A 26,578-nucleotide genomic window follows, 5' to 3' on the forward strand; every position below is an offset into this window, starting at 1 on the left:
CAGTTTTATAATTTTTTATTTTTTTTTTGCTCTCAAGTGGCACAATTCAGATATGCATAATATCAGTATAAAGAAAAAAAAACACGGAATTGAATACCTTCAGATCAGAACCAGGGCTTTTCCAAATGATGAAACACATTTGATAAACATCAAATATCTGCCAAGGTGAGTAAAACAAATAAATATAAAGTGCCTGTGTGGGTTTTCTCCGGGTACTCCAGTTTCCTCCCACATTCCAAAAACATGCATGGCAGGTTAACGGAGCACTTTAAATTGTCCCAAGGTGTGAGTGTGAGCGCGGATGGTTGTTCGTTTCTGTGTGCTCTGCGATTGGCTGGCGACTGGTTCAGGGTGTCCCCCGCCTACTGGCAGAAACCGCTGGGTTAGGCCCCAGCATGTCCCGTGACCCTTGTGAGGATAAAGCGGATCAGAAAATGGATGGATGGATGTGTCTTAACGCATGCAAATTATGCCTTCTTCAATTAAATAAAGAAGAGGAAGTACTTTGACCGGTTAATATTCACAGTGGGAGACATTTCACCACGACTGTTAAAATGGTTGAAAAAGAATTAAAACCCTCTAGCACTATCTTACATATGGTCCACTGTTATCAAAATGAAAGCCAGTTCAAAAAAAGATCTGCCTTCTTTTGAAACACAGCATTGCTAATTCGAGGCCTATCAGGAAATTTACGGTATTATAGAATGTCAGACGCCTCCAACATTGACAGGAACGCCATCATTTATCACGTTAGTCACAGCAACATGACCAATCTAACATTCTCCCTGGATACAAAATCGAGAACTCGAGCGACCAGGTTTGTTTCACAGGGAACCCGAACAGTCTCAAAAGGTGTCTCAGCGTTTGTTCCTGTTACTTTTTTCTTATGAAGTAATTCAACAGTGAAATAGGACACCAGCAAATCTTGAAACGTGTCTGCATTAAAGATACCAGAAAAAGGTAAACAATTGGTATAGATAATGTGTGGCACCGTGTCTTAAAAATAGACAAAGTAATACAATATACGTGTCTTGCCCAGTGTACGATTGTTGAGCGATTGTATTTTAGGAGCCTTTTGACTCTTTTCAAAATGTCTATAATCAGCACATACTGTCGCTGTTTTATAATAAGAAACAGGAATGGAAAGCGTATTGTGTTGTACAAGTTGTGCATGATGCACGCTACCGCCACTTGCACTCATGTGTGTAACCAGAACTTGTGAATTCAGTCCAGCTGCCCCCCCCACCCACACCCATCTCTCTCTCTCTCTCTCTCTCTCTCTCTCTCGCTCTCTCTCTCTCTATCGGGACTACAAGTGGCAAGAAAATAGAAAAGTTGACCACAGCCCAACATTTTCTCTGCGCGACATCACCACATTTTAGATGTCAGCAATTCTCTGTTGACTTTCGACGGCGCACGCGGGCAGGGGTAACGCGGACGTGAGCCACAGCCTTGGGAATGGAAGAGGGAACAAAAGATTTTCTCTCGCTTTGCTCGGACCGCAGGGGTTCGAAGCTGCCCGATGGAGTACAGGAATCCTGATGACATGTTGAGAAACGAGTCCTCCTCAGAGTGGAAGTAGTAAAGTGCAGTTCTGACAGAGAGGAAGTGGACTGAGCACATATGAACAGCTAAAAGACCATTGTTCATGGATTTTAATGACTGGGTGAGTACATCTTACATAAACTATTGATAATGGTTCTTTGTTGTTGTTGTTGACTTGTCAATTATGTTACAGGCTAAATAATGATTAAATGTTAGGATTGGCTGCTGACCAGTCCGTGGTGTACCCCACCTGTTGCTCAAAGGTCTCAGCTCACTGTGACTTTAGACGGAGCATAAAGTAATGACAAAGAACAAAAATGATCATTTCTTTCATGGATCAAAAAAAAGTGCTACCTTCAAATGATCAATAAAATGGACAACATTTCACTCAAACACAAAGGCAACTGCAGCGTGGCCCAATTCAGGAAACCCTATTCAAATTCCTCATCTTATCAAGATATTTAGGACATTTTTGTTATACATAGTGAATTGCAAGTTGCAACTGTTGGATGACTTTTGTCCATGAAAACGAGAATGGGATGAACTCCAAAAGAAAATTCCCCACATACACACTCCAAACATCAAGTGGAAAGTAGCAGCCCCCATCATTTCCTACATTTTCACTTCCTGTGGGTGGACACGTATGGGGACATTTTTTTTTCAAAATGAAAGCATCTGGAAGCCATTAGGATAATAAAGTATTATGGTATATTTACCGTTTAACTAAGGGGGGGATTTACAATTTATAATGGCATGGAATTATTAGCATGAAATTTGGAAAGACACTGAAATATTTGTTTTGTTTCAGGCTGGAAGATCGTCACTCTCCCTACATCATGTCAGCTGATCTTCAGACATCCATTTCCCCTTTTGTCAACGGGATAAACTTGACAATGGCGCCTGACCCTCAGCAGCCTTGTGTCGATTACGACGCGCTACAGTGGCCACTTGCGGTGCTTTACTCCGTCATCTTTGCTCTGGGTCTGCTTGGGAATCTGGTGGCCCTGTGGGCTTTGTTCCACGTGCGTTCCAAACGGAACTCGGTGCGAGTTTTCCTCATCAACGTGGCGTTTGCCGACCTTCTCCTGGTGGTCTGTCTGCCGTTCAGGATTCTCTACCATGCCCGGGGAAACGTGTGGACCCTGGGGCCTACGCTGTGCAACATGGTGGGCAACTTCTTCTACATGAACATGTACATCAGCATCACGCTGCTGGGGCTGATCAGCGTGGATCGCTACTTGAAGATCCACCGCGGAACTCTGGCACAGAGCAGGCTGCAGTCCACCAGACGAAGCACTGCTATCTGTGCGGCGATCTGGATCATTGCCTTTGGCTTGGCTTCAGCTTTCTTCATGCCGAAGACGCCATCGCAGGTGAACAGGTTGGTGACGGTTTTTGCAGATCCGCACCATAAGTCGTCAATTTTCTGTTTCCATCACTGGTAGCAAAATAAGTAGCCAACAACTTACAATTTTTGGCCTTTCAATAGCAAAATAAGTGCACGACTATGTCTTGGCCATTCGCTTGCAAAATAAGTGGTCCTGACCTTGAAATATTAAAATAATTGATGTGCACCTTGCTGTTTCTTGGCCATTGGATCCATACCAAAACCACTTTTTGGCCTTTTGCTATCAAAACAAGTCATCTCCATCTCACTATTCCCTGGCTGTTCGGAAACAAAATAAGTGAGCTGGGGTTTCGCAATTTCTTGGCTTTTCCATTGCAAAATAACTGAGCCATCGCTTACTACCAGTTGGCCTTTTGCTTTGCAAAAGAAGTCATCAGCATCTTCACATTTCTTGGCCTTTTTCTGGTGCAAAAACCAGAGTACCCCCAAGTTTCAGTTGGGCGAAAAGCACTCTGGTGATTGGTCAAAAGCGAAGACCAGTCTGCCATCGCACAAGCCGCATCGTTTAGAAAGGTGCATCAATTCTATTTCTCCAGAAGCGAGCAGAAGTGAAACCGGTCCACTTGGCGGAATTGTGGCTTCTATGAATAAAGGTATACTTATAGTACATGACCGCAATCATGTACAACTGAGAGTGATTTTAAGGTTTAACGTACAGAAAACAGTGTTACCAAATTGACTGCACCAACTGAATGCAGTCCCGGGAAATACCCAAATCTGGACAGAGTTTAGAATTTGCATGTATGTTAATGTAACGAATTAGTGGTGCAGTAATGGCCACATTTGATGGAAAAATGTCAAATTGCACAAACATCAGCACAATGGTTAAACCATGGCAGTTCCCCGTTGTGGCGTTCTGCACAGTCAGTTTTGATATTCAGGGTTTGGACTGAAACAATGGCAGAAAAAAGTAACGCAATTTATCCTTTTTGGGGATGTCTAGGTGTTTCCACTACAAAGAGCTTCACGATGCAAAATGGAAAGCGTACATCAATATTTGCATGCTGTTGGTCTTCTGGCTGGTGTTCATCTCCTTGGTGGTGTCCTATGTGAAGATCGCCCTCAAGCTTCTGAGGAGGTCGCAGAATAAACCGGACTTGCCCAACGCTCACCGCTACTCAAGAACTGCCCGGATATCCTTCTTCATCCTGTTCCTCTTTACTGTCTGCTTTGTCCCGTATCATGTGATTAGGGTGTTCTACATCAAGACCCAAATTACAGACACCTCCTGCTTCTGGAAGGGCGTGGCCGACAAAGCCAATGAATTGGCGTTGCTCTTTTCGGCTCTTAATACCTGCCTGGATCCTGTGCTTTTACTCCTCTTATTGTCCTCCGTGAGGAAGGAGGTGCGGCGCTTGATGGGAAACATGTTTCGTGCACGAGATACTTCGGTGGGAGTTAGCGGGAGCAGCTCCACAGTGGAAATGGAAGGGAGAACTGGGAGGCCTGACAAAGGGCAAGTTAATGTCCCGTCGACTTTGAAATAAAGGATTTGTTGACGTTATTTGTGGCTTGTTATTAGTTCAACTGCTGGGGCTCCAAAAGAGGGGTATGCGATAACATTTCAGATGTTAACCACTAAACTACCAAAGTCCTTCTACAGCAACTTTCAGATTTTGTATAGATGAAAACAATATGCAAAAAGAAGGGGTGCAGTACTATGTTGTACAGATAATCCCTTAATGCAGCTAGATCCTTTTTCTGTCATGATGCTTTTACTCGCAGCAACCATGACTCAACTCAACTCAACTGTTGTGTTCTTTAAAAAAAAAAAAAAAAAAAAAAAAAAGCGGTAGATGCTCAAAATTCGTTTTAACTCTGACTTGGAGAAGTTCTATGGCATGCGCCGATTTTCATAAAAATACAGTAATCCCTCGTTTATCGCGGTTAATGGGGACCAAAACCGCCCGCGATAAATGAAAATCCGCGAAGTAGCAGCTTCTCGCGGACCGTTTGTGGACTTAATTTTTAAATTTATTTTTATTATGAATATGTTTGAAAAAATCCGCGATGCTCTGAAGCCGCAATAAACGAACCGCGAAATAGCGAGGGATCACTGTATAGCTGTAGTTTTCCTACCGCCCAAGCATAGATTAAAACGATGGATGGATGGCTGAGACTACTAAAACTCTGTTGCGAGCCTAAACAGTGCCAAAGCATGTTCAAAGTATTGCAAATGAAATGTCTAACTGCATGATGTAAACAAGTTCCCTCTGAGATATTGTTGACCTTAAGTTATGTGACGACAATATATTTTATCTGGCAAGGTGGCTGGGGAGAGAGAAGTCTGTACTTCCACGCTAAGATTTCTGCCCCCTTGACCTGCAACTGGAAGAAAATGGCTGAATGAATGGATCATCTTTAACTCATTCGCTACCAGCCAATTCTGGACCAAGTCTGAAAAGACGTATAAAAACGTCTTTGGGAGTGAATGAGTTAATGACAGTTAGTGTTGCGGTATACTGCGACGTGCAATTATTTGCCAATGCTGAGTTTTCCGTGGAGCAACCATGTGGTGTACCTCCAGCGATTTCTCTCCTGTCAAAAATGTTAATAATGTAGGAATTTGTTAGAAACCAGAATAATTTGCTGTGGCTGTGGATCAAGATTTGCCTGAATACCAAAAATCAGTGAGTCATTGAAGCTCTCCCATAAAAAAGAAATATTATTGTCTATAGATGCCTTAAGATGGAGCTGTGGCACTATTTTGGTGCAACATAGCATATGTGAGAAAGAGTATAAAAAGAGCTAAATGTGGCACAAAGACAACAACAAAAATCCCACAAAAATGCAAATCCATGAGTAGCGAATTACCATGAATACGTGGCAGGAGCACTGTATATAACCTACAACCACATAAAACCATTGCAATTGTGGGGTAAGACAATAGGTGGGGGGGGGGGGGTGCAGCTGCAAGAACTATGGTAAAACATTGTGTTCCAAGAAGTGGATACGTCTGATGGCACGCAAGGACGTGTGAAGGTCAACATCACAACACCACCACATCACCTCAACTGGAAGAAACAAGTTTAAGAAGAGGAGAAGGAAGAAGGCATTGGCAAGGATTCTGCTGGGAATGTGCTTTTGGAAGCTGAAAGTGGACCCGCCTGTCTGGATGCTGGGTCGAGAAGTTAACGTCTGCGCACTTTGAAAATTTTCAGATGTGCTGTGATTAAATGACTGAAACAGTGTTTGCTTATCGCATTCTGTTTCGACAAAGGATTTCATCACGGATCACTACTTTTTAATCATTTGCGGACTTAAGGTAAAACTATATTTCTTTGCGTTTGTTTTATTGGTCACAAACAGTCCTATGTTAAAAATTGGAGTGATTATATCTTTTCCATAGCATTTTGTGTGCTGCTCCAACAGTGTTGAATGCAGCAGTAAAGTCAGACAAAAAAAGACCTCAGTGATGGAGTTCGCACCCTGTGAGATGGCCCTGGAAAGAACAACAATGGCGATCCAAAAGCAGACAGCGTTCTTCCATTAGTCACAGCAAAGCAATCACTGAGACGTCCAGACGAAAGCCAAACGCTAGACGCAGACGACATCAAAGCCCAACTTTGATGATCATGAGCACCAGCCACACTTTTATAGACATGAAAGCGTGAGGTTCAACCCTTAAAACATATAATGATCACGAGCTTGGAGCTGTAATGTGCATGTTTTTTTCCCCCCGTCTTGGCTTTACACAGTCATGCTAATTTCTCGGCATGAGTATTATGAGTGTGAGTATTGGGTGGGTTGACTAAGCTGGAACAGCTGTATCATCGAGGCCAATTAACGTACAGTATATATAGTGCTGACAACTACAACCTGACTCACCGCTGCTTTGTTGAAAATACAACATCATGAGCCTATCCCAGCCGTCTTTGGGCAGCAGGCGGGGGACACCCTGAACCGGTTGCCAGCCAATCGCAGGGCACACAGAGACGAACAACCACCACGCTCACACTCACACCGAAGGACAATTTAGAGTGTTTAATCAGCCTGCCATGCATGTTTTTAGAATGTGGGAGGAAACCGGAGTACCCGGAGAAAACCCACGAAGGCCCGGGGAGAACATGCAAACTCCACACAGGAAGGCCGGGCAGGAATCAGTACTGTGCTTTTATTTTCTTATGTGATGACAGATAAGAGCTACCTGTTGAACCCAATTCTCAAAAGAATTTAGCCATGATTCCGTGTCTCGAATTCTGGCAAAAACCTGGCAAGTTGTTCTTACGTTCAAGAAACAAGAGTTTCAAACTCTTGGGTTGCATCTGTTTTGCATTTGTTTACAGTAAAAGCTGCTGATTAGTTGTCTATCCTGATAAATAAATGTGGGGATAGGCATGCGATGAATGATAAATTGTGTTTCCACACCATTGTCATGTTAAGGAAATGTATGCTTCTGGGAGAAGTCTTCGTAGTGTTAATGCAGACCCAAAGCTGACTTTATGTTTTCCTTCCTTCCAGAGCGCACTAGTTACGAGTGACTCAACAGTGCCGCTCATAGCTACAGCCGGGAAATGCACGCCATTTAACCTCAATGGCTTCTAGATGCCATTTATCAACCTTTATCAATGATAATGATCAAATAACCATAATTCTGCCCATCCCTAGTGGATAATGTTAAAAAAACTAGACACACACAACGCGCGCGCAGCCACAAGAGATCTGCTGGCAGCAGAGACGTAGAGAGGGAGATAAATACCGAAGCTTTAAATCAGTTCAGTGACTTTCATGCATGGGGAGTTGCAGCGCTCGAGCAGCTTTCTTGTAAATTTAAGAGTGTGTGTGTGTGTGTGTGAGAGAGAGAGAGAGAAATTGGCGGCGGCACCTCTGATAAGGACAAGGCGGCAGCTTCTGTTATAGGGTGATAGTAGAAACCTGCTATATTTATAACCTGATTCAACATCTATCTGCACAACGTAGTTAATGAGGAGTAGAAATGGGGGCATACAGATACCAGGTATCGCTATCAGATACTGGCGGATTTCAATGTGTTTGTACTGGTGACGGCAGCTAACTCAATTTGGGTGACAGGATGACTTTCTCCATCATGCTGTTTTATGCATACACTTATTTGACACATTTAACTGCCTTCATTTATTCAGAAAAAATAAATCTATGTTGTTGTTCTTCAGTGCATTACTAAGGTCTATTTTTCCTTATTATAGTGCTCCATTCATCTGTCGACTCCTTTTTTTGTACCTGGATGTACTTATACTTTAAAAGATGTATGGCATTTTTCCTCTGAATGGTTGTATTTGATTTTATTTCACTTTTAATCCATTTAGCGTACTTTTCCAGACAATAGGCCACGACTTTGCAATGCTATTTTATATAATTTTGCGAACAACCAAGTACAATAGTGCAATACTGAATAATTGAAATAAGATGTGCAATAGTGTGACAATAATGCATACAACAGATGGGGGGGGGGGGGGGGGGAATGAAAGCGAACTATGTACTGCTAAGGCGGCTTTACATATTGTTTTTTATTTTTGCTTTTATATTAAGCTACCGGTATTCTCTTCACCAGTGGAGCAGTGCTCATAATTCCGTTCTATGTATGGCATAGAATGATGTTAAGGATGTTGATTTGATAAAATTATGGCTTGATTCTCAAAGCAAAACCTTTTTCCTGTAAAATTCACAATAGCAATATTTCTGTAAAATCATTACTTTTTTGTTGTTAATTTACATCTTCATCCAATTTACTGTAATTAGACTATAAAACAGTGGTTCTTGACCTTTTTAGAAGGTCCGAACCCAACCAGTTAATATGCACATTCTTTTCATTGTGTTTCTCTTTTCAGTGCAGCCCTTATATTCAGTCGTAGCCACCAGAGAGCAATAATACCACTATTATTCATATTTAGTGTTTATGGAATTGTCAATGTAGAGACCTTCCCCCTCCCCCTACCCAAATACACATAAATTAATAAATGCATAAGTACACATTGAAGCTAATACTGTAGGTCGAGACAAATCATCAGAGAATCTCAGTTTCCTCTGTAAATGTTTTACATCTATTATTGAAGAGGCTTGAAATGAATGAAAAAGTTCTTTCTGAAGACACCCTCTGATTTTTCTTCATGTTAATGAGATGAGGAAGTGGTGTGAGGTAACAAATCAGACCAGAGATGCTGAGAGGGCACCGCTTTTAGGAAAGAAGCAGCTGTTGCAGTTTTCAGCCTCCAGATGTTAAAGTAACTGCATCTAACATTCCCATTGCAGTAAATGCTGCAGCCACAGCATGCGGCATCTTAAACATCCCCTTACCCCCATTTTTTTTTTAAAAGGTAGAAGTACCTTGACATCTCTGTGGATGACGTTGTTGTCATGGCAGTAGCGCAGCGCCTCCAGGATCTGTCTCATGTAGTGACTAAGGAAGGAAAAAATAAACAAATCAAAATCCAATTGAAACGGCGGGCCAAGCTACAAATAGAAGCGGAATTGACCTCACCTGGCCACTGCTTCACTGTAGACAAAGCCAGCATCTGCCCTCTTGACAATCTCAAAGCACAGGTCTGCTCCGTCCATGCTGAGATATACGCCAACACAGACACACACAGATGCAGAGAGGTCAGGGTGGCGTCAAGAAATCAGTTTTTCAAATAATCGCACAGTTGGCCAAAAAAGACAAAGTCAAGTCTCCCATTTACGATCATGGAAAAAAAATTACAAAGTCGTAGCGAACTTACAAAGGAACATTAATGTACTCGTAAGCCTATTTGAACTGTTGCTAACAAAAAGAGAAGTACTATGTCTCCCAGATGTCATGTGGATACTGAATGTATGTTGAGTTCCCTGTACAGTATTGTAAGGGGAAGTCAAGTCAAAAATTTTCTTTACAATTATATGTTCTCTGACCCCGCACTAGTCTAAGATATGGCCGCGCGGTCGTAGTTGCAAGTAGGACTCCAATTGCCCACATCACATGCGCATTTGCCTTCTTCATTAGCAAGGAGAGATCGAGCAATTTACCTGTATGAACGCATTTCGCGCGTGCTAATCTCAAGCACAGAACCCAGCAAATCAATTTTTGCTTCCGCCATTTAAAGCATTGTGTGCGCTTCGACCGCCCTGATTTGAATTGGAATGAGGAGGGCTGCTTCAATTGGCTGGGAATCGTCTGCATTCCATCCCACAATGGCGCAAATGGCCTTGTCTATATCTGCGCTACACTTGTACTGGGCACAAAAATAGGGCCAGGTTAATGCCGATTCGTCTTTCAGTAGACTTGCTGGCATGGGCTTGCTCCACGATGTTATATGTGTCCATTTTTATGTTGCGGGGAGCTACGTGACTTATTCCTGTTCTTTCTGTCGTTCACCAATATAATTATTTTCATTTTGTTTTAGGCGGCAGTTTTACTGGACATTATTTTGAATGCGATATAATACAAAATACATACAACATGTGCCTTGTTGTTTCTGTGCTTGTGTGGATTTTGTCTGGGTACTACAAAATTGCATGGTAGATACATTGGAGACTTTAAATTATCCATGGGCGTGAATGTGAGTGCGAATGGTTGTTTGTTTACACGCACCCTGTGACTGGCTGCCGACCAGTCCAGGGCGTAGCCTGCACTTCTCTCCCAAGTCAGCTGGGAGAGGCTCTAGCTTACATGTGGGCCGTGACCCTCGTGAGGATAAGCAGTATAGAAAATAGATGAATTTATATGATGACAAGTCCAACCGGCACTGGTATTATGAAACCCACTAGAGGTCGCCATTGATAACACAACTGCACCGAAGAAATGCTTTCACGCATTAGGTAAAACTGGATGAACCATGGCCACAAATTTGGGTACACGGAATGAGTCCAACAACACAATGGAACACGCTTGATGGCCATTGCAATAGTATTACATGATTCCTTTTTTCAATGTCTTCTTTACTTACACAAACAGGCACATGCTGGCGACTTTAATGACGTTCGTAGTTGACCTAGTCAAGTTAAAACTAATGCCATCTCTCCAATTATTTAAACCCAGTCTTGGTGTCCTCTCCATTTAGGCCAGGCTGCTGTGAGGCTCTTGTTCTCAGCACATCCTTATTATACACATTATTCATGTTTGAGCCTCCTTTAGGGAGAGACATATGAAGATGTCTGCAGTTATCTTATAAAGTATGCCTGCTCTGTTATCTGGTGATGAAGCGCCACTGCTCAAATATCCCTCCCATCTACCTAATGCCTCTTTCACACACAAGTCCCACATAATACAGCTGCCGGAACAGAACCACCAGAATTCATCTGCATGTATCAAGCAAAGAAGGATAACAACTGTGTGCAAGATTTATACAATTGCTACGTAACTTTACAACAATCGTCCCCCCCCAGTGGAAGATGTTAACTTTTCCCACTGCACTTCTCACATTGCACCAATAGTCGGCATTCACGTGGCTCCGGCTTTGGGAGGAGGCAGAGTTGCTTGCAGCACCAGATGAGTGCGCTGAATAAAAGTAGTCTGTCACTGTCATTTATTTCATTTTCTTCTATTTCTGAATGTGTGGCTTTACGAAGTGAGAGAGAACCAGTCAAGGGGAAAAGAGCCAGGCTCAAGCCGGACTTTTTTTGGCCTGCACTAAGTGGAAGGAGAGCGGGAAATTATTCCATGCCACACAGGGTCCGTGAAAGGTCTGTGATTATTTGGAGACAGCAAATGCACACCATGCAGAACCTGCTGCTGTGGTGGGCCCACAACTAGGACACGTTTCCCCGCTAGGCCAAGTTGTGGGAAAAAAATATCTGGCTCTCCCAGTAGCAAGCACACTGAGCAACAGCGTTAGAGCCTTCCGCCAGTCCATGCCGCTTGAAATAATTTACAAAAAACAATCATTTTAAAAAATGGAGTGATCAAGGTACAGTACAGTAATGTCCCCACACATTGGCAAGGACAGCCAGTTGCTGATGCACTTTTAGCGGGTTATTGAACGGGACAAACAGTCAAGCACACAAATGCAAAAACCAGAGCACTGGCCAAGACCTGCAACGAACACAACGCACACACTGGACTCCAGTTCCTAATGACCATCGCTTGGCCGCTCCATTTAAAGGCAAGCAACAGCATACAAATCGTACAATATGTACAGTTATTTCACTTTAGAAGCACCATTTCTTTTGATTCTCTTTTATTATATTCTTGTCCATCTGTCTCTTTTCCATACCACTTAGCTTCACGTGAGCCAAAGCCTATTCCAGCTGACTTTGTGCGAGAGGTACACCTAGAACTAGGAATGGGAACCTTTCACATTTGAACCAGCTCTGTTCCGATTCTCAGTACCTGGGAAACAATACTCAGCTGTATCATATTTCTGTGCTTTTGTTGTGTGTTTTTTTATGGTAATAAATGTTAAATTATTTTAAAAAAAGTCAAATTTAATATTTTTCAAAATATAAAACAACAAAGTTAAAGAGTAATACAGGGCACGGAACAAAGACAACACTAATGCAATTATTTTTGCAAATATTTATAAATAATTTCATTAGTGTTATCTGTTCCTTGTGAAGCTTTTTTTTGAAGAATACAAGGCTTGCCGCACGTGGCGCGATGACTTCAAACATACCTTGGACTGCACTATCGCAAAAAAAAAAAAAAAAAAAAAACATTTGGTAGACAATGCAAATGGAAACAAACACCAACAGGGTTCAAATTCATCATTTGAACATACCTGACACAGTATGTAAGCAATGCTTGCTACAATTTGGCCACAAGCTTTATCTATTTCACCCATATGAAATTATAAATAAGTATTAAGTATTGTTGGAAACACAATGTACCGGTATACATATTGTAGCTATGGTAAAGCCGCGCACTTCTATTCCGGCATAATTCGATTCGGTGGGAGAAGACGGACCTCTTGGCATCAGTGCTGGGCAGAAGTAGGCCACGCTGCCAGGACCCCCAATTGGGGGACAGTACCAGCCACCGTCCCCCACCAGCACCGATATGTCAAACCACCTCGCTCAACCAAAACCTGCTAGGAAGTGCAAGGCTTCACCATCACATCAATATAATTCATAAACGGATTTTTTTTTCATATTAGAACACATTAACTGTATTGCATTCATTTCAATTCAATGGGTAAAAATAGATTTGATATCGAAGTAAACTGAGTTACGAGTTTGGTCACAGAATGAATGAGCAAGTCAAGGTTACCGCAACTTGTTTTGCTTTCAACACAGCAGGCAGGAGAACTGGGGAGTCTCATGTTTAACCTCGCACCCCTGTACCAGCGTTGCAGAATACAGTTTCACGCCCGACAGAAAATTGCCGAGTGGCTTTGTACCCCCCCCAATTCGGTGTCAGTGCCATTTACACAGAACAGTAACATGAAAAAGCGGTGAAATGTGATCTTGAAAAGGAAAAGTAAAAGGAATTGTGGAATTGCATATGACAGGGGCAACTATGAGCAATTAAAAAAATATCTTCATCCCTCCTTTGATGGAACTTTACACACCAAAGCTGTTCTTTTTAGTGAGGTGAGAAGTTGGAGTAAGCTAAGGAAATGGCAAAGAGATGAGGATACGAGAGTGGGGATGAGTGGAAGGGAGAGGAGGCTGCTGATAGCTGGTGTGAAATCTTAATCTCCATCTCTTCTCCCTTCCATATAATCGCTGCATGCTCCATAGCTCTTGTTCCTCGTGCAAACTCCCACCGCCGCCCGCTAACAAGAAGCCTTCAACCAGGGGCGATTCGCAATTGCGCTTCATCTGTAACCGGGTGTGTGACTTACAATTCGAAGACCATGTAGAGCATCCCGTCGGAGCTGTAGGTCTCTAGCAGCTCCACAATGTGCGGGTGTTTGAGCATGTGGCAGATGCTGGCCTCCCTCTTCAGGTCTAAGAGGTTAGAGGGGGGAAAAAAGAGTATGTATACTGTATACAAAATACATGATGAGCAAAGTTTTCAGATCCTTTTTCAATGGCAATCATATCAGTAATGTCTATGTCATTGACAAGTTATCGGTCATCCATCCATCCATCCATCCATTTTCAACACGGCTTATCCTGAACAGGGTTGCGGGGAGTTGCTGGAGCCTATCCCAGCTGACTTCTGGCAGTAGGCAGACCACACCCTGAACTGGTCGCCAGCCAGTCGCAAAGCACATGCAGAGACAAACGACCATTCATGCCCACATCCACACAGTCATAGAGTTGCCCGCATACAAGTCAGGCGAGTATACCACTACACCACCAGCGATTAGTTATTAATCAACAAATGTGTAATTAATCATATATCTATTTCTTCTCTACATCTTATCCTCATCAGTGGGGCAGGGTTGATGTTTAAAAAAAACATGTAATTGCATTTTTCCACCCTAAATATCGTGACTGTGATTTGATATGTGATTTTTTTTCTTCAGAGCAGCCCGGTGGTCGACTGGTTAGCACGTCGGCCTCATAGTGCAGAGTTACAAGGTTCGATTCCAGCTCTGGCCTTCCTGTGTGGAGTTTGCATGTTCTTCCCATGCCTGCGTGGGTTTTCTCCGGGTATTCAAGTTTCCTCCCACATTCCAAAAACACACAAGGCAGGTTAATGGAACACTCTAAATTGTCCCTAGGTGTGAGTGTGAGAGCGGATGGTTGTTTGTCTGTGTGTGCCCTGCGATTGGCTGGCAGCCAGTTCAGGGTGCCCAATTTGTAGGATTTGAAAATGTGGACCTGTCGCATTGGTGCCTGTTTTGTGGATGTTGAAGTTACAGGTGTTCTTTGTATTTAAATGTGACGTTTTTAAAGGTTTGGACGTGCGTTTGAAAACATATGTTTTTCTGTGCTTTTACCATTACATTTCTACTGCATTACAAATTATAATGCAAATTATCTATTTTCCTAATTATTATAAATAGCCAGCAAATGGGATTCTGCATAATTTTTAAGTCATTAGCTTTTATTAGGGCGGCCCGGTAGTCCGGTGGTTAGCACGTCGGCTTCACAGTGCAGAGGTACCGGGTTCGATTCCAGCTCCGGCCTCCCTGTGTGGAGTTTGCATGTTCTCCCCGTGCCTGCGTGGGTTTTCTCCGGGTGCTCCGGTTTCCTCCCACATTCCAAAAACATGCATGGCAGGCTGATTGGACGCTCTAAATTGTCCCTAGGTGTGAGTGTGGGTGTGGATGGTTGTTCGTCTCTGTGTGCCCTGCGATTGGCTGGCAACTGATTCAGGGTGTCCCCCGCCTACTGCCCGGAGACGGCTGGGATAGGCTCCAGCACCCCCCGCGACCCTGGTGAGGATCAAGCGGTTTGGAAAATGGATGGATGGATAGCTTTTATTATCATTTGAATGCTTTGAAACAAACCTCTCATTGATAACAGTAGTTTTTTTTCAACAATAAAGCATCTATTTTGTTAAAATGCACTGTTCCAAATGATTATACGGAGCATTTTTTAAAGGCACTTTACAGGTTGTAAAGAACGTAAAAGAGTAATTTGTTGAATTTGCAGCATCAGGAGTTTATATGTGCTGAAATCAAAAGATAGTTCAACCTAAAACATCTTAACAGGTGAGGTTACATTATAACATGGGACCTCTGATTTGATAGAAGCCTTGCAAGTCTTGCATCCATTGATCTTGACTTTTTGCAGATTCTCTGCTTGAATTTGCAGAATTGTCTCCCCAAGCTGCTGTTTGGATGTGAAAATGAAAATGTAAAATTACGGTTATCATTTGGAGGTTTGTTAGAAAAACATTTAGATTATTCTCGAACACTTGATGACTTGAAAATTATGCTGCGGCCATTTGCAGAGACTATTAACAAAAATCAGGCAAAAAAGTCATTTGCACAATAATTTTCAGTGTATTCACATTCATGCACAGTTTTCATCTGGTAGGATGAAAATAATTGATTAAATCCGGGGTCCGGTGAAACGGACAAGGAAACATCACATTTGCAAAACCACTAATCTAAGTTGTACAAAGCAAATTTTCCATTTTGATTATGTTAGGCTGGCTACGCAAATCGAAACTGTTCGGACCTCCGCCTTGGGAAAATCTTTGCAATTGGACTCTTCCAAATGTTAATTGAAGAGCTGCAGTGTAATAAATGAATTACTCGTTCCATGACTGACAATACTGTGCTTGCTGTCTTATCACACTCTGAGCCCGCTCCCCCTACCAATCACAAAGCCCAGGCTTTTAAAAGCATGAAATAATTAGCATCGTTAGCATGGCAAATCAACGCTCACACATTTCTACAGCAACCAAGGCAATTGTACATCAAAATGATAGACCTCCAACAACACAGATGCTAATCCCTGAGGTGCCACACAGGTGCTTAACAATCATCGTGCCATAAAATTTGCGATAGCGTTCTTCGATATGTTGAAAGACACTTCCGTGCTCTGAAGGCTCCCCCTGGAGCGAAGCCTTTACTCCTAATGGCGAGGAAGGTTAATGGAAGAGTGAAGTGAATATGCAGAAACGGAGGCGGTGGCAAGTTTGCCACATTAGCGACAATCACATACTCAAACTCTCCCGCCTGAAATAAATGATGCTAACAAGTTACACCTTCCGGCCTGTTTGTCTTCATACACTAAAGCGTGATAATGATGGGGGTGAGAGTGTTGCACACACAGAGACGAATGTGTGGAGAGAACAGGAATTTGAGCTTCTGAAACAAATCAATATTTCAACAGTGGGCGTGTGGTACAAATGGAAAGATGTAAGAGGAAATAAATGGTTGTGAAGTTACGAGGTTTGGTGCGGTAAATGAAGAGGGAGGATGGATTTCCATGTTGGATTGAAGATAAAATGCTGTTGATTGATTGGTTGTTGTCAAATACGCCTTACTGCAAAAAAAATATTGGGTTATCACTTGAAATGCTGTTTTAATAAACCTTTTCACAGTAGCCAGTTTTACAACGCATAAAGTAGGACAGAGCAGAGGCTAAAGTGGCCATCATGTTCCTACATTTTGGGGCAGGGAACGAAATTTATTGTGAGACATTTACACCCCCCCCCCCCCAAAAAAAAGCCACAGACACAGTTACAATAGATAGAAAAAATATAATAATACATAATAATAAAACAAAAAACTATTTTAGTAAGGATCTGGATAAAGGTCAAAAGATTTTATTTGCTTCAAGGATGGACATTTTTATTAAATTGAATAATTGGAAGAAAATAGGAAATCTATTGATTTTTTCTTTATTTATTGCTATTTCCTTTAAACTGGATGTATTTTTCTCTTTCTTTGATCAAAATTATTCCAAAATACAGGGGCTCAGTTCAGCAAGCAAAACAGATTTTTGTGACATAATAAAAAAAAAAGAAAAGATATTGATCAGAATAATGTTGCCATGTCAACTTTCTATTATTGAAGTAATTCTCTTTAGACAGTCCCTAGATTTAACACCATGCCCCAATTAGTTTTCGAGTGTGTCATCCACTTGAGAAAAAAACAAAAAAAAACAACTGCTGCCTCATAAAAACAAAGACAAGAGAAAGTTTGTGCATGCTAGTTCTGTTTCACTTAGTTTTGTTCCTTGGCATGAAAAAAAGGGTTTTACAAATAAATATCTATGTTATAATCAATGCCACCACTGTCTGTATTTAAGTAAAAAAAGACTGCCTGGTGAGTTAGATTCAAACTGTTGCAACATAAAAGGTCCTAGCCTTGCGTAGGTGATTAAAAATGTTAACACCGAAATATGTTATCCTGTTTTCTGCCCTTTGCAGCATCCTAACAAACGATACAAGCATGCATATGATTGTGTGCGTCTTCACAGCTTGTGCAGAAGGCACGGACAAGATGTCACAATAGGAGCAGATACACTAACACGCAGCGCTGTGTCTTCCGTGACTCTGGAGAAGAAGGTGACAGACGAGGGAGGTGAAGAGGACGCGTTGTGAGGGAAAATAAAAGAAAAGACCTAGGGGAAGGGGGGTGAGAGTGTGCAAAAGGATTGGGGAATTGGGAGCCGGGAAAGCAGAGGAAGCGACTGTGCAACGGCACATGATGGATTTTGCTCATTCGTTGGCTAGCTTTGCTCTCTCATCCCCTTGGAGAGCTGACCTATTCGTCAGACAGACCTCTGGACACGCTTGAGAGACACTGACTGGTGTGTATGTGTGTGAGCATGTGTGTGTTGGTCAATCCATTGCCAAGGCACGCACAATTTGACCCACTTCCCTCACTCGAAGCTCTGAACAGAGAGTGTGTGTGCAATGCTAGAGGAGTATTCCACATGACCGCATGATCACGAAATGTTGTCAGTGACGACAATCGTGTCATGGTACAGTGATGTTTGACGTTTTGTCTTTTCGGTGACACCTTTTCCAAACAAAACCTCAAGGATCAAATCTGTACACTTTGCTTTTCGGCATATACAGATGCTAAAAGATGAAAGATGCCGCACAAGACCGTCATGCGAGACAGCATACTTTTAACATCACGATTATATCATGCATTTGATACCCAACTTGGGCCTTCCGTGGAGACTTAAATACTGAAATACTACCACTATTATATGACAATGACAGAAAAGAAATCATTACTACAAGGGATCTCCCGATCTGATCACGTGATCGATCTGGTTCGATCACGTGGTTTTCACCTGGTCAGGGATCGGGGCAAAAGGATCATTTTTCTTCATTTTATAAAATAGGCCACAGAGCAACCAAATAATCCAAAGACATAAATATCTTGTCAAATGGAGCCGTATTCGCTTAATCTTATATTACACAATGTCACGTTTAGTTTTTTTTGGCAGGGCACAGCGACATATATGTATTGGCCACTCATGAATACTTAAATTGTGATATCACATAGTCATATCGGCCAGCCCTTGGTCAACGGCTGTATTTTGAGACCTGTTTGCTTTTATCGGCAGGGTTCTTAAAAATCCCAACAAATCAGGCCCAAATCATGTGTTCAACCTTAGAGGTTGGCAGGTTTTAAATGGCGTCAGCTTCGATCAGTGAACACCTTCCATCTTCTCATACATTTAATATTATCAACGCTACGGTTGCTAACATTTGTCAATCCAAATGCCAAAAGCAAATGGCCTGGGTCTACATCACACTATTTATATTTGCTAATGAGACCGGGTTTAAAACAGCTCAATGCGAAAACTGTAATTGCTTACAATCACATAGAATGACACCACCAATATTTCCTCTAAGCTGCATGCATGAGCAATTGGGTACTGCACTGACATTGGCGGGCACTAAACACACACACACACACACACACACACACACACACACACACACACACACACACACACACACACACACACACACACACACGACATTTCTCCATTCATTCCTTTATTTTTTAATTTACCAACAGGACACCACACCATCCCCACCTCCCTTACGGTTTCAATAGCGTTATGAAGAGTGCACACTCAGGGGTTGTACTCGAACTTGAAGCATACATTGACACACATACAAGCACACGTACTACTGATGAGACGCTGAAGGCGAGACGATGACAGCTTCATTCAGGAAGTCCAAACATGGTCACAGTTTATGAGCCCCCTGAATGAGGCTCTTTCATGTGTTTCAGAGGTCAGGTCAATGTTCATGTTTTATTAAATGATATGCTGTATTTTCATAAGTAGGTGGTTTGATTTATTATTTTTTATTTTTGGTAACATGACTCAATCATGTAAGTTGATCTCAGGTTTTGGACTGTGGTCCAAGGAATGTTCAGGGAGCTTGTGTGAATGCTCAGACACACTGAATATCAGAAGGGAACACTGCGCACCACCACTATACAGTCTACTGCGCTTTGACATTCAGCAAAGACAACATCGACATTCTATTGACATTAAATACAATCATTACGGCAAACATTTCCAACAATAACGAGAAACGCTCAGTTGCGGATAACCATAATCTAGTCCACTACCTAATGTTCTAAGTAAACATTTTATGGAGAGGCATTAAATGATATATTTTCCAAGATCGCTGTGCACCCTCCTCACTTTGTTTAGCTCAAATATTCTTATCAGGCTTCACCACACCTTTCAACTATCTTTAATGCCATCGCTCCTCCTCTAGAGTCATCACAAATCTAATCACAGCTCTGGCAGATTGCTACAGAAGATAAACAATAATTTCCAATACACTGGAATATGTGGCTTCTTAAATCTTGTGAGTCTTCTGCAAAGTGAGCATCTCAAGTACTGACTCCACAAGTGTGCTTCTTTGTTTGGCTTTTTTTTTGGTATTTTTATGCAGTTATTAAAGGTTTTATGCTGGCAACAGTCTGTAATTATGATTTCACAAAAGATCATTTCCAACGACCTTAGCCTGCCACATTTTTTATGTTTGTGTTCATTGATCATTGATCAATGATCCATCTTCTGCAGACCGCAGAACAATAAATAATCATTTCTCTGTGAAGGGCAATTCAAATGGACAATCTTTTTAGTTTTATCAAAGGAGCAAAAACAAAAAATTTACCCTCTGTGCTGAGTCCAGGACTGGAGGTGAACTGTGCCACATCCACAATTTTGACAGCAAACTGCTGCCCCGTCTCTCTGTTGATGCATCTCCTAACCACACTGAAGGGACCCCTGAAGAAGACATTGAGAAAAATGCTTGATTACAAACATGCAATAATGGCAGAAAACGATTTACTACATTGTGAAGAATATGTGCAAACGCCTCAGCATCTTTTACACAGAAACCAAACAAGCGGGTAGGGGAAGTGAGTACCAGGTACCTTTAAAAAAGGGAAATATTTATGGGTCACCATTGGCAGTCCCATTCCATGTCAGTGCCGTTCTTATAGAACAGCGACACAGAAAGAAAAAAGAAAAGAGAAAAACTACAGCTTTTGCAGGCACGATGAAATGGGCTATTATTTCCGAAAGCAGCTGCTAGAACTCAGTGAAGTGGGATGTGCCACAACTCTGTGCACTTTTACTCACAATCAGAAAATTGGATTCTTTCTGTGGCAGCATCTGGCATAGTTGATAAAATTGTCACTATTGGAAAAGTGAGTGTTGTGTGTGACACATCTATCCCGGTATTAAGGAATACTGTGAGATAAAGGGAGCATCCTGTCGCATCTCTGAATTCAATGAAAACCCCTTAAACCGAGGGCAACTTTGCCAAAAACGCCTGTGGAAAGGTGCACCCGAAGCATTTGTAGCTGTTCTTTAACCATTTGGAGCATCAGCATAGTTTTGGTCTCTTTTTGAAACATTCAAAATTTCATCATTATGAATATTTCTCCCATACAGTAAGAATCTGTGTAAGTGCTCCTGCCACTGAACTATGGATGTTTGAAACAGAAAAAAAAGGCCACTCTTATGTTCGTCTAATTTCTTTTCACAAAATCTGCCTTGAAAATGGATTTAGAATGTTGATTAGGACTTGAAAACAGTATAGGATCAAAGCATGAGGTCTCCCCAAGTTCCGGTTCAAATTCGACAATTGTAACATGTAGGGTACCATTCAAATCTCCAGAAACTCAGCTTTTAAAAGATGTATAACATGTTCACACATGTATTCAGCTGACGACGTGCATCAGCGATTTGTTTTGACAGATGACGGAGGGCCCTTCGGTAGGCCCTCCTAACTTTTAGGGTTTAGTCATTAAATATGTGCCGTACACACGTGCTCATAATCTGGCCTAATTTTAGAATCCTGGTCTGGTAATATGACAGACTTGCTCTCACTCCTTGTTTCTGTCTGAAAACAAAAGGTGCGTAAATAACAGAACTTCTTTAGGGACCTGATGTGGTTATTTTGCAGGTTCTCTGTAGACTACAACCTGCCGTGGTGATCAGTTGACTCCCTACAACCAAAAAACACAAGACTGCCATGTTATTTCGCTAAATAGGACGTCAGTGATTGTGCGGTGGAGCAGGCGTGAAGATATTTGTCCCGTTCGACGCCGGTGTTTCACGGCTCAGTAATGTGAGGTCACTGACATTTCAGAAGGCTGAGGCGCGCGCCACTCTGCTTGTTTGTGGCCCGTTGACATACCAAGAGGCTGACTTCTCCTCGAGTGAGGCCGCAACAGTCAATGGACTTTCCAATGGAGTAATATCCCATTCAGTCAATGGGGTTAAACACTCAAGGTCTAAAGAAGGAGGGGATTTACAACAAGACAAGAGGGCTCAGGGTTCCAGCATGATGGAGTTAAAAATCGCTCACAACAACGGGCAAAAGGGCTTAAAATGTCCCGATGGTTCTATGGAATTCACTGTAAGTCACCTCATAAATTACAAAAAAGCGGCGCAATCGCCTGGAGGACAAACGATCAGACGACAAATGATATTAGAAACACACATCATGCCATCCATCTATTCCAGCTCTTAATTACCAGAGTGTGCCCCGGCATGCATTGGGAGGCATTGTGCTTATCAGCAAGTACACAAGCTGCATTGTGAGTATACACATTTCCGCCTGACGTGATGCTGCCATGAAGCTATTTGTAGAAGGATAAGAATGGGCTTTATGTTCTAGAATCTTTCTGTGTGGTCATATCAGCCTCGGGGAGCTAACTGGGATATACAACTGTGTATGGAGATTCAGTGTTAGCTTCATTCAATAGAGGAAGTGGGACAGAAATGCGCTGGCCCTTTAACTGCCTGATCGTTAATGTCTATGTGCCTTTAATGGGAATTCATTTTACATGCTGCTTGTGGAAAGACAAAATGCAACAGCAGCTGTCTTGTTAGTCATAAGACCATGTATAGTGCATTCTCTATGTTTGCTATGTGTGATCCCTCCTGTTTGTTGGGGTTAGAAACACAAAATGAATGACAATAAAACAAGCAAACTGGCTCACACTGTAGGTGAATCCAATCCGGTGTTGGTGGACGAAGATACTATTCCTGTCCCAGCACACGTTGTACAGTGTATCATGTCACTCACATCATTTTTCAGAACAGCACACAAACATCATTACAAAGCAACAATTCGGAGTGGAGTTCCCCAGGGAAATATCTCAGGCCCATTCATTTATTTTTAAGTTGGTGAAATAGCCCATCAAATATTTTCGAGGTGAACTCTAACATTTCCAGGATCATTTAGAACAGAGCAGACCCAACAAGTGTTCTCTCAGTTCCAACACCAGTGGTTTCTCAACACACATTTTGAGTGGAGATCCCCAGGGAAATTTTCAGGTCCATTAATTTTCAACAGAGGTTGAAACCTAAAGCCCAACAAACATTTCTGTGATTAACTGGAAGGCGAGAAGGCCCCTCTCTTGGGTCCACCATTGGTGACGTGCAAAAAAATCCCAAATGCTGAAATAATCTTGTAGAAAGAAAAACTGTTATAGCTGCAAAGGGGGAACAGCACCCTCTTTACCTTCAATTTTTAGCTCAGGTATAATTATGTCCATATATTCACATTAGTGACGCTCTAAGGTTTTGGATACAAGCAGCGCTCCAGTCTTTAGTTGTGATTTAGTGGTTGAGAAAAACGGGAGGGGTTTTCTTTGTGCAAAAATACAGAGTGGAGGAACAGATGGCAATCAAGCTAAAGCTGCTTAGCATCAGAAGGGTGAGCTGGGTCGGCACTATGCCCAACCGCGACACATGCACAAACCGCATACACATACACTCACTGGCCACTTCAATATGCACGCCTGCGCAAATAAATGGGATCCAATACAAAATCGACTCAATGTGTACATGGCACATCCATCCATTGCTCTGCCAAACTACTCATCAACCATTCAGCAACAAACGCAGAGGACATGAATACGAATGACTGTTACATTTGCAAAAATCAACACACTCTGTCAAAGCTGGACTTGTGGTGACATTGATCGGGAACATTGATGGGTCTAAACTTGCACGCAGTTGAGACCCAACCACCACCACCACCTACACGACCTGTGGGATGAATGGCAAAACTAGTCGTGTTTTGGGTGTTTCAACTTATTTGAAATGAAGCGTTTCAATTAAGAATGTGCAATTGTGTTTGAGTCAGCAAGAGGAGCAAAACATCGCATTTAACAGAAAATGAAATGACATTTTGGCCATTTGTAAGCATGGCGAACAAAAACGGAAAGATCAACTGTGCACAAGCTCCCTTGCGGCACAGACGTGGCCTAACAGCGCTTTTGGAGTGTGAAATGCAAATGTCGCTCAAGATCAAGTCCAGTATTGACCATTGCATCATCATCATCTTGCGACACAGACCGGGCGAATTATTTTCATGCATTTGACGAGTGACGACCAACAAAGAAGTGAATCAAAATAAACGATTCAATAATCTAATAAGCGGAAAAAATGTCCATTGGCGAGCATATGCTCTGCTCACCGAGAAGGAGAAAAAAAAAGCGACTGGCCTCTCAATAACTTCATTTACTCAGCTTTGGATGCAGCCAATCAGATTGTGCCCTGCTTGGAAGTACGCTCAAGAAAGAAAAGAAGAGATAAAGAAAAAACGCACGCCTACATGGAAGTGGCAGTTTCTTTACAAAGTCACATAACCAATTGTGGGCCTGGCATGCTATTACGTTTGCAAGTGGCAATGTTTGAACACAGACATCTGTAAGTGAAACTTTTCAAAAACGATTTAGAATGGATATTTACATTTATTTTTCTTATTGGTCGTAAGCTCCATTATAATTTTTATTTGAAACAGTTAATGGCAAAGGTGGAACACAGCACAGTTGGTGTGCTTGTGCTGCTCGATAGAATGAGTTTATGAACGATTCATCAGGAAATTGAACATTTACCATCGTGCTATGCAGTACAGCGAAGATACTACTAATACTAAACACTACACCAAGATTTCAGCTGACGAAAGGTTTTCAAAAGCCAGTTTTGTATAATATAGGAAGAGAAGCAGCTGGTGTATGTGTGGAGCATTTTTTGAAAAAACAAATTGACCACTGCTGGTCTGGCATGTGTAGGACGCGACAAAAGCACACACTTCTTTTGGTTTGTTGTTACTTGGTTGTTGCCGAGTAAACCTTCCTTTTAGACCTTTTTTTTTTCATCTTAATAACAGGTCCAGACCATGAGATCCAGTAAGGGCGACTTCTCAATATCCCTCCCACAGTACAACGATATGAGACAGCTGGAGAGTTTGATGGGTGGGGGTTGAGGGTGGGGAGAAAAGTGTCAGTGAAACGCAGTCAACTCAAGCAGCGGAAATGGGTGTCTTGGAAAAAGTGGTGGTTATGGGGAGGAGGCTTTCTGGCTTTGACGAGAGCTCAGCTGCACACAGCGTTAAGCCATTAAAGCTCTGAATGGAAGTCAGCTGCATGGGGGCCTGTTCTGATGACGCTTGCACTTTAGTAGCCCCCGCCCCTCCGTACTAAAAGAGCAGGAAGTGAGAGGGAGCGCAAGGGAGAGAAGTATGAGCAGAATGAAAGCAGAGGAGCCTCCACTTCTTTTAGTCTTATCCAACATTAACAGAAGCTATAATAGTAGTTTTAGTCAAGGATGGAATATGTCAGCTGCTATCTCAATGCTGACAGGTGGATGTTAAACACCAGTCGTGCACACTATCGAATGAAATACACTCCAGTGTCAAAGAGCTATCCATAATAATAATAATAAATCCAACCGTTAGCTCCAGCAACTTGTTTGTTTGTTGCTTTGCTCCTCATAAGACTCAAGAAGGTAACCATGACAGAACCAAACCCACAAGTACGGGCTAACGTAAATTAAGTGACGTGTGCAGCATATCACCTTTGAGCGTTTAATGAATGCATGAGGTAGCAGAGTAAAAGTTATAAATGACCTTTACTTGCTCACTTCATGATCATAAGCACTTAAGGACCAAGTCGTTTTACTCCATGAACTGCAGCTGACCTGACAAGCGGGAGGAGTCGCGGTGGCCTATGACCTTACAATGTGTCGAAGCACAACCAACCTTGGGTCAAGAAAATGTGGCTGAACACTCACTACGGAATGTTTGTATTCCGCGCAAGTGTAACATTTGGGAATTTACTAGGGTATCAAAAAGATGGGGTGCCCAGTACTGTATTGTTGTGTGTATTAGTGTAGTAAAAAGCAATTTGCAGCAAAGTGCCTGCATTCCCCTTGCGCGTGGCATCAATCACACTGCATCTCATTTGGTAAATGTCAGTGGTGTTTACGACACTGGCACAGACACACACACACACGATGGACAGCATGCTTCAGCGTTCAAGAAATGAGGAAACAGCATGTTCCACCAAGCTTCGATACACATCTTGATATATTTTAGAGTGGAACGTCTCGATTCGGTTCAATTTGGTGCGCTTTTAAATCACAAAAACGATTTCCTGCTTCATTTCGGTTTTTGTTACACCACTAGCTTTCACAGTATAAGTAGAAACAGAGTTGCACAACTCCAGTGAAGTACCACGTTGTGCTGCGACATGCTGGGATGCTGGGAAGTGCTCAGGTCGCTACATCTTGAGAGCAAGAAGATGCAAATAAGGTCTCTTATTGAGCTGCACTTATAGTTGTTCTCACAGCGCAGCAAGAATACATGCCTGAACGTTTGCTGCTCCATGTGTGTGAGCTAAAATATCACGTTTGAACATTTATAATTACCGTAAAATCTGTGCTAATTCCCATTAGTGTCCCGTCTATGGCGTTTGGAGTTACATGCTAGCATATTAATAACAGTTTTTTTGGAGCCATAGTATGAATAGCCTGAAATTGACATTTTCATCCTGAAGCAGCCTCAACTAGTAGCCCTTCGCATTAATC

General features: G+C 42.2%; 2 protein-coding genes across 21 annotated transcripts in view; one reads left to right on the top strand and one right to left on the bottom strand.

Moving 5' to 3' along the window:
* caska (calcium/calmodulin-dependent serine protein kinase a) overlaps positions 1 to 26,578 on the bottom strand; it is a 110,349-nt gene that overhangs the window by 36,269 nt on the left and 47,502 nt on the right. For all 20 annotated transcript variants that reach the window (XM_086123030.1, XM_086123035.1, XM_086123036.1 and 17 more), the window contains exons 2-5: positions 20,361 to 20,473; positions 13,687 to 13,792; positions 9,411 to 9,488; positions 9,257 to 9,329 (exon numbers count right to left, since the gene is read on the bottom strand). In XM_086123030.1, coding sequence (XP_085979156.1) covers positions 9,257 to 9,329; positions 9,411 to 9,488; positions 13,687 to 13,792; positions 20,361 to 20,473 — 370 coding nt within the window. The remainder of the gene's footprint in view (positions 1 to 9,256; positions 9,330 to 9,410; positions 9,489 to 13,686; positions 13,793 to 20,360; positions 20,474 to 26,578) is intronic.
* gpr34b (G protein-coupled receptor 34b) lies at positions 1,291 to 4,457 on the top strand. Its single transcript, XM_086123049.1, has 3 exons — positions 1,291 to 1,666; positions 2,354 to 2,926; positions 3,897 to 4,457. The coding sequence occupies exons 1-3, from the start codon at positions 1,659 to 1,661 to the stop codon at positions 4,438 to 4,440; spliced, it is 1,125 nt and encodes a 374-aa protein (XP_085979175.1). The 5' UTR covers positions 1,291 to 1,658; the 3' UTR covers positions 4,441 to 4,457.

Source organism: Hippocampus guttulatus, chromosome 11 (genome assembly GCF_054856545.1).
Source record: "Hippocampus guttulatus isolate MCC_2025c chromosome 11, RoL_Hgut_1.0, whole genome shotgun sequence".
Classification (NCBI taxonomy): domain Eukaryota; kingdom Metazoa; phylum Chordata; class Actinopteri; order Syngnathiformes; family Syngnathidae; genus Hippocampus; species Hippocampus guttulatus.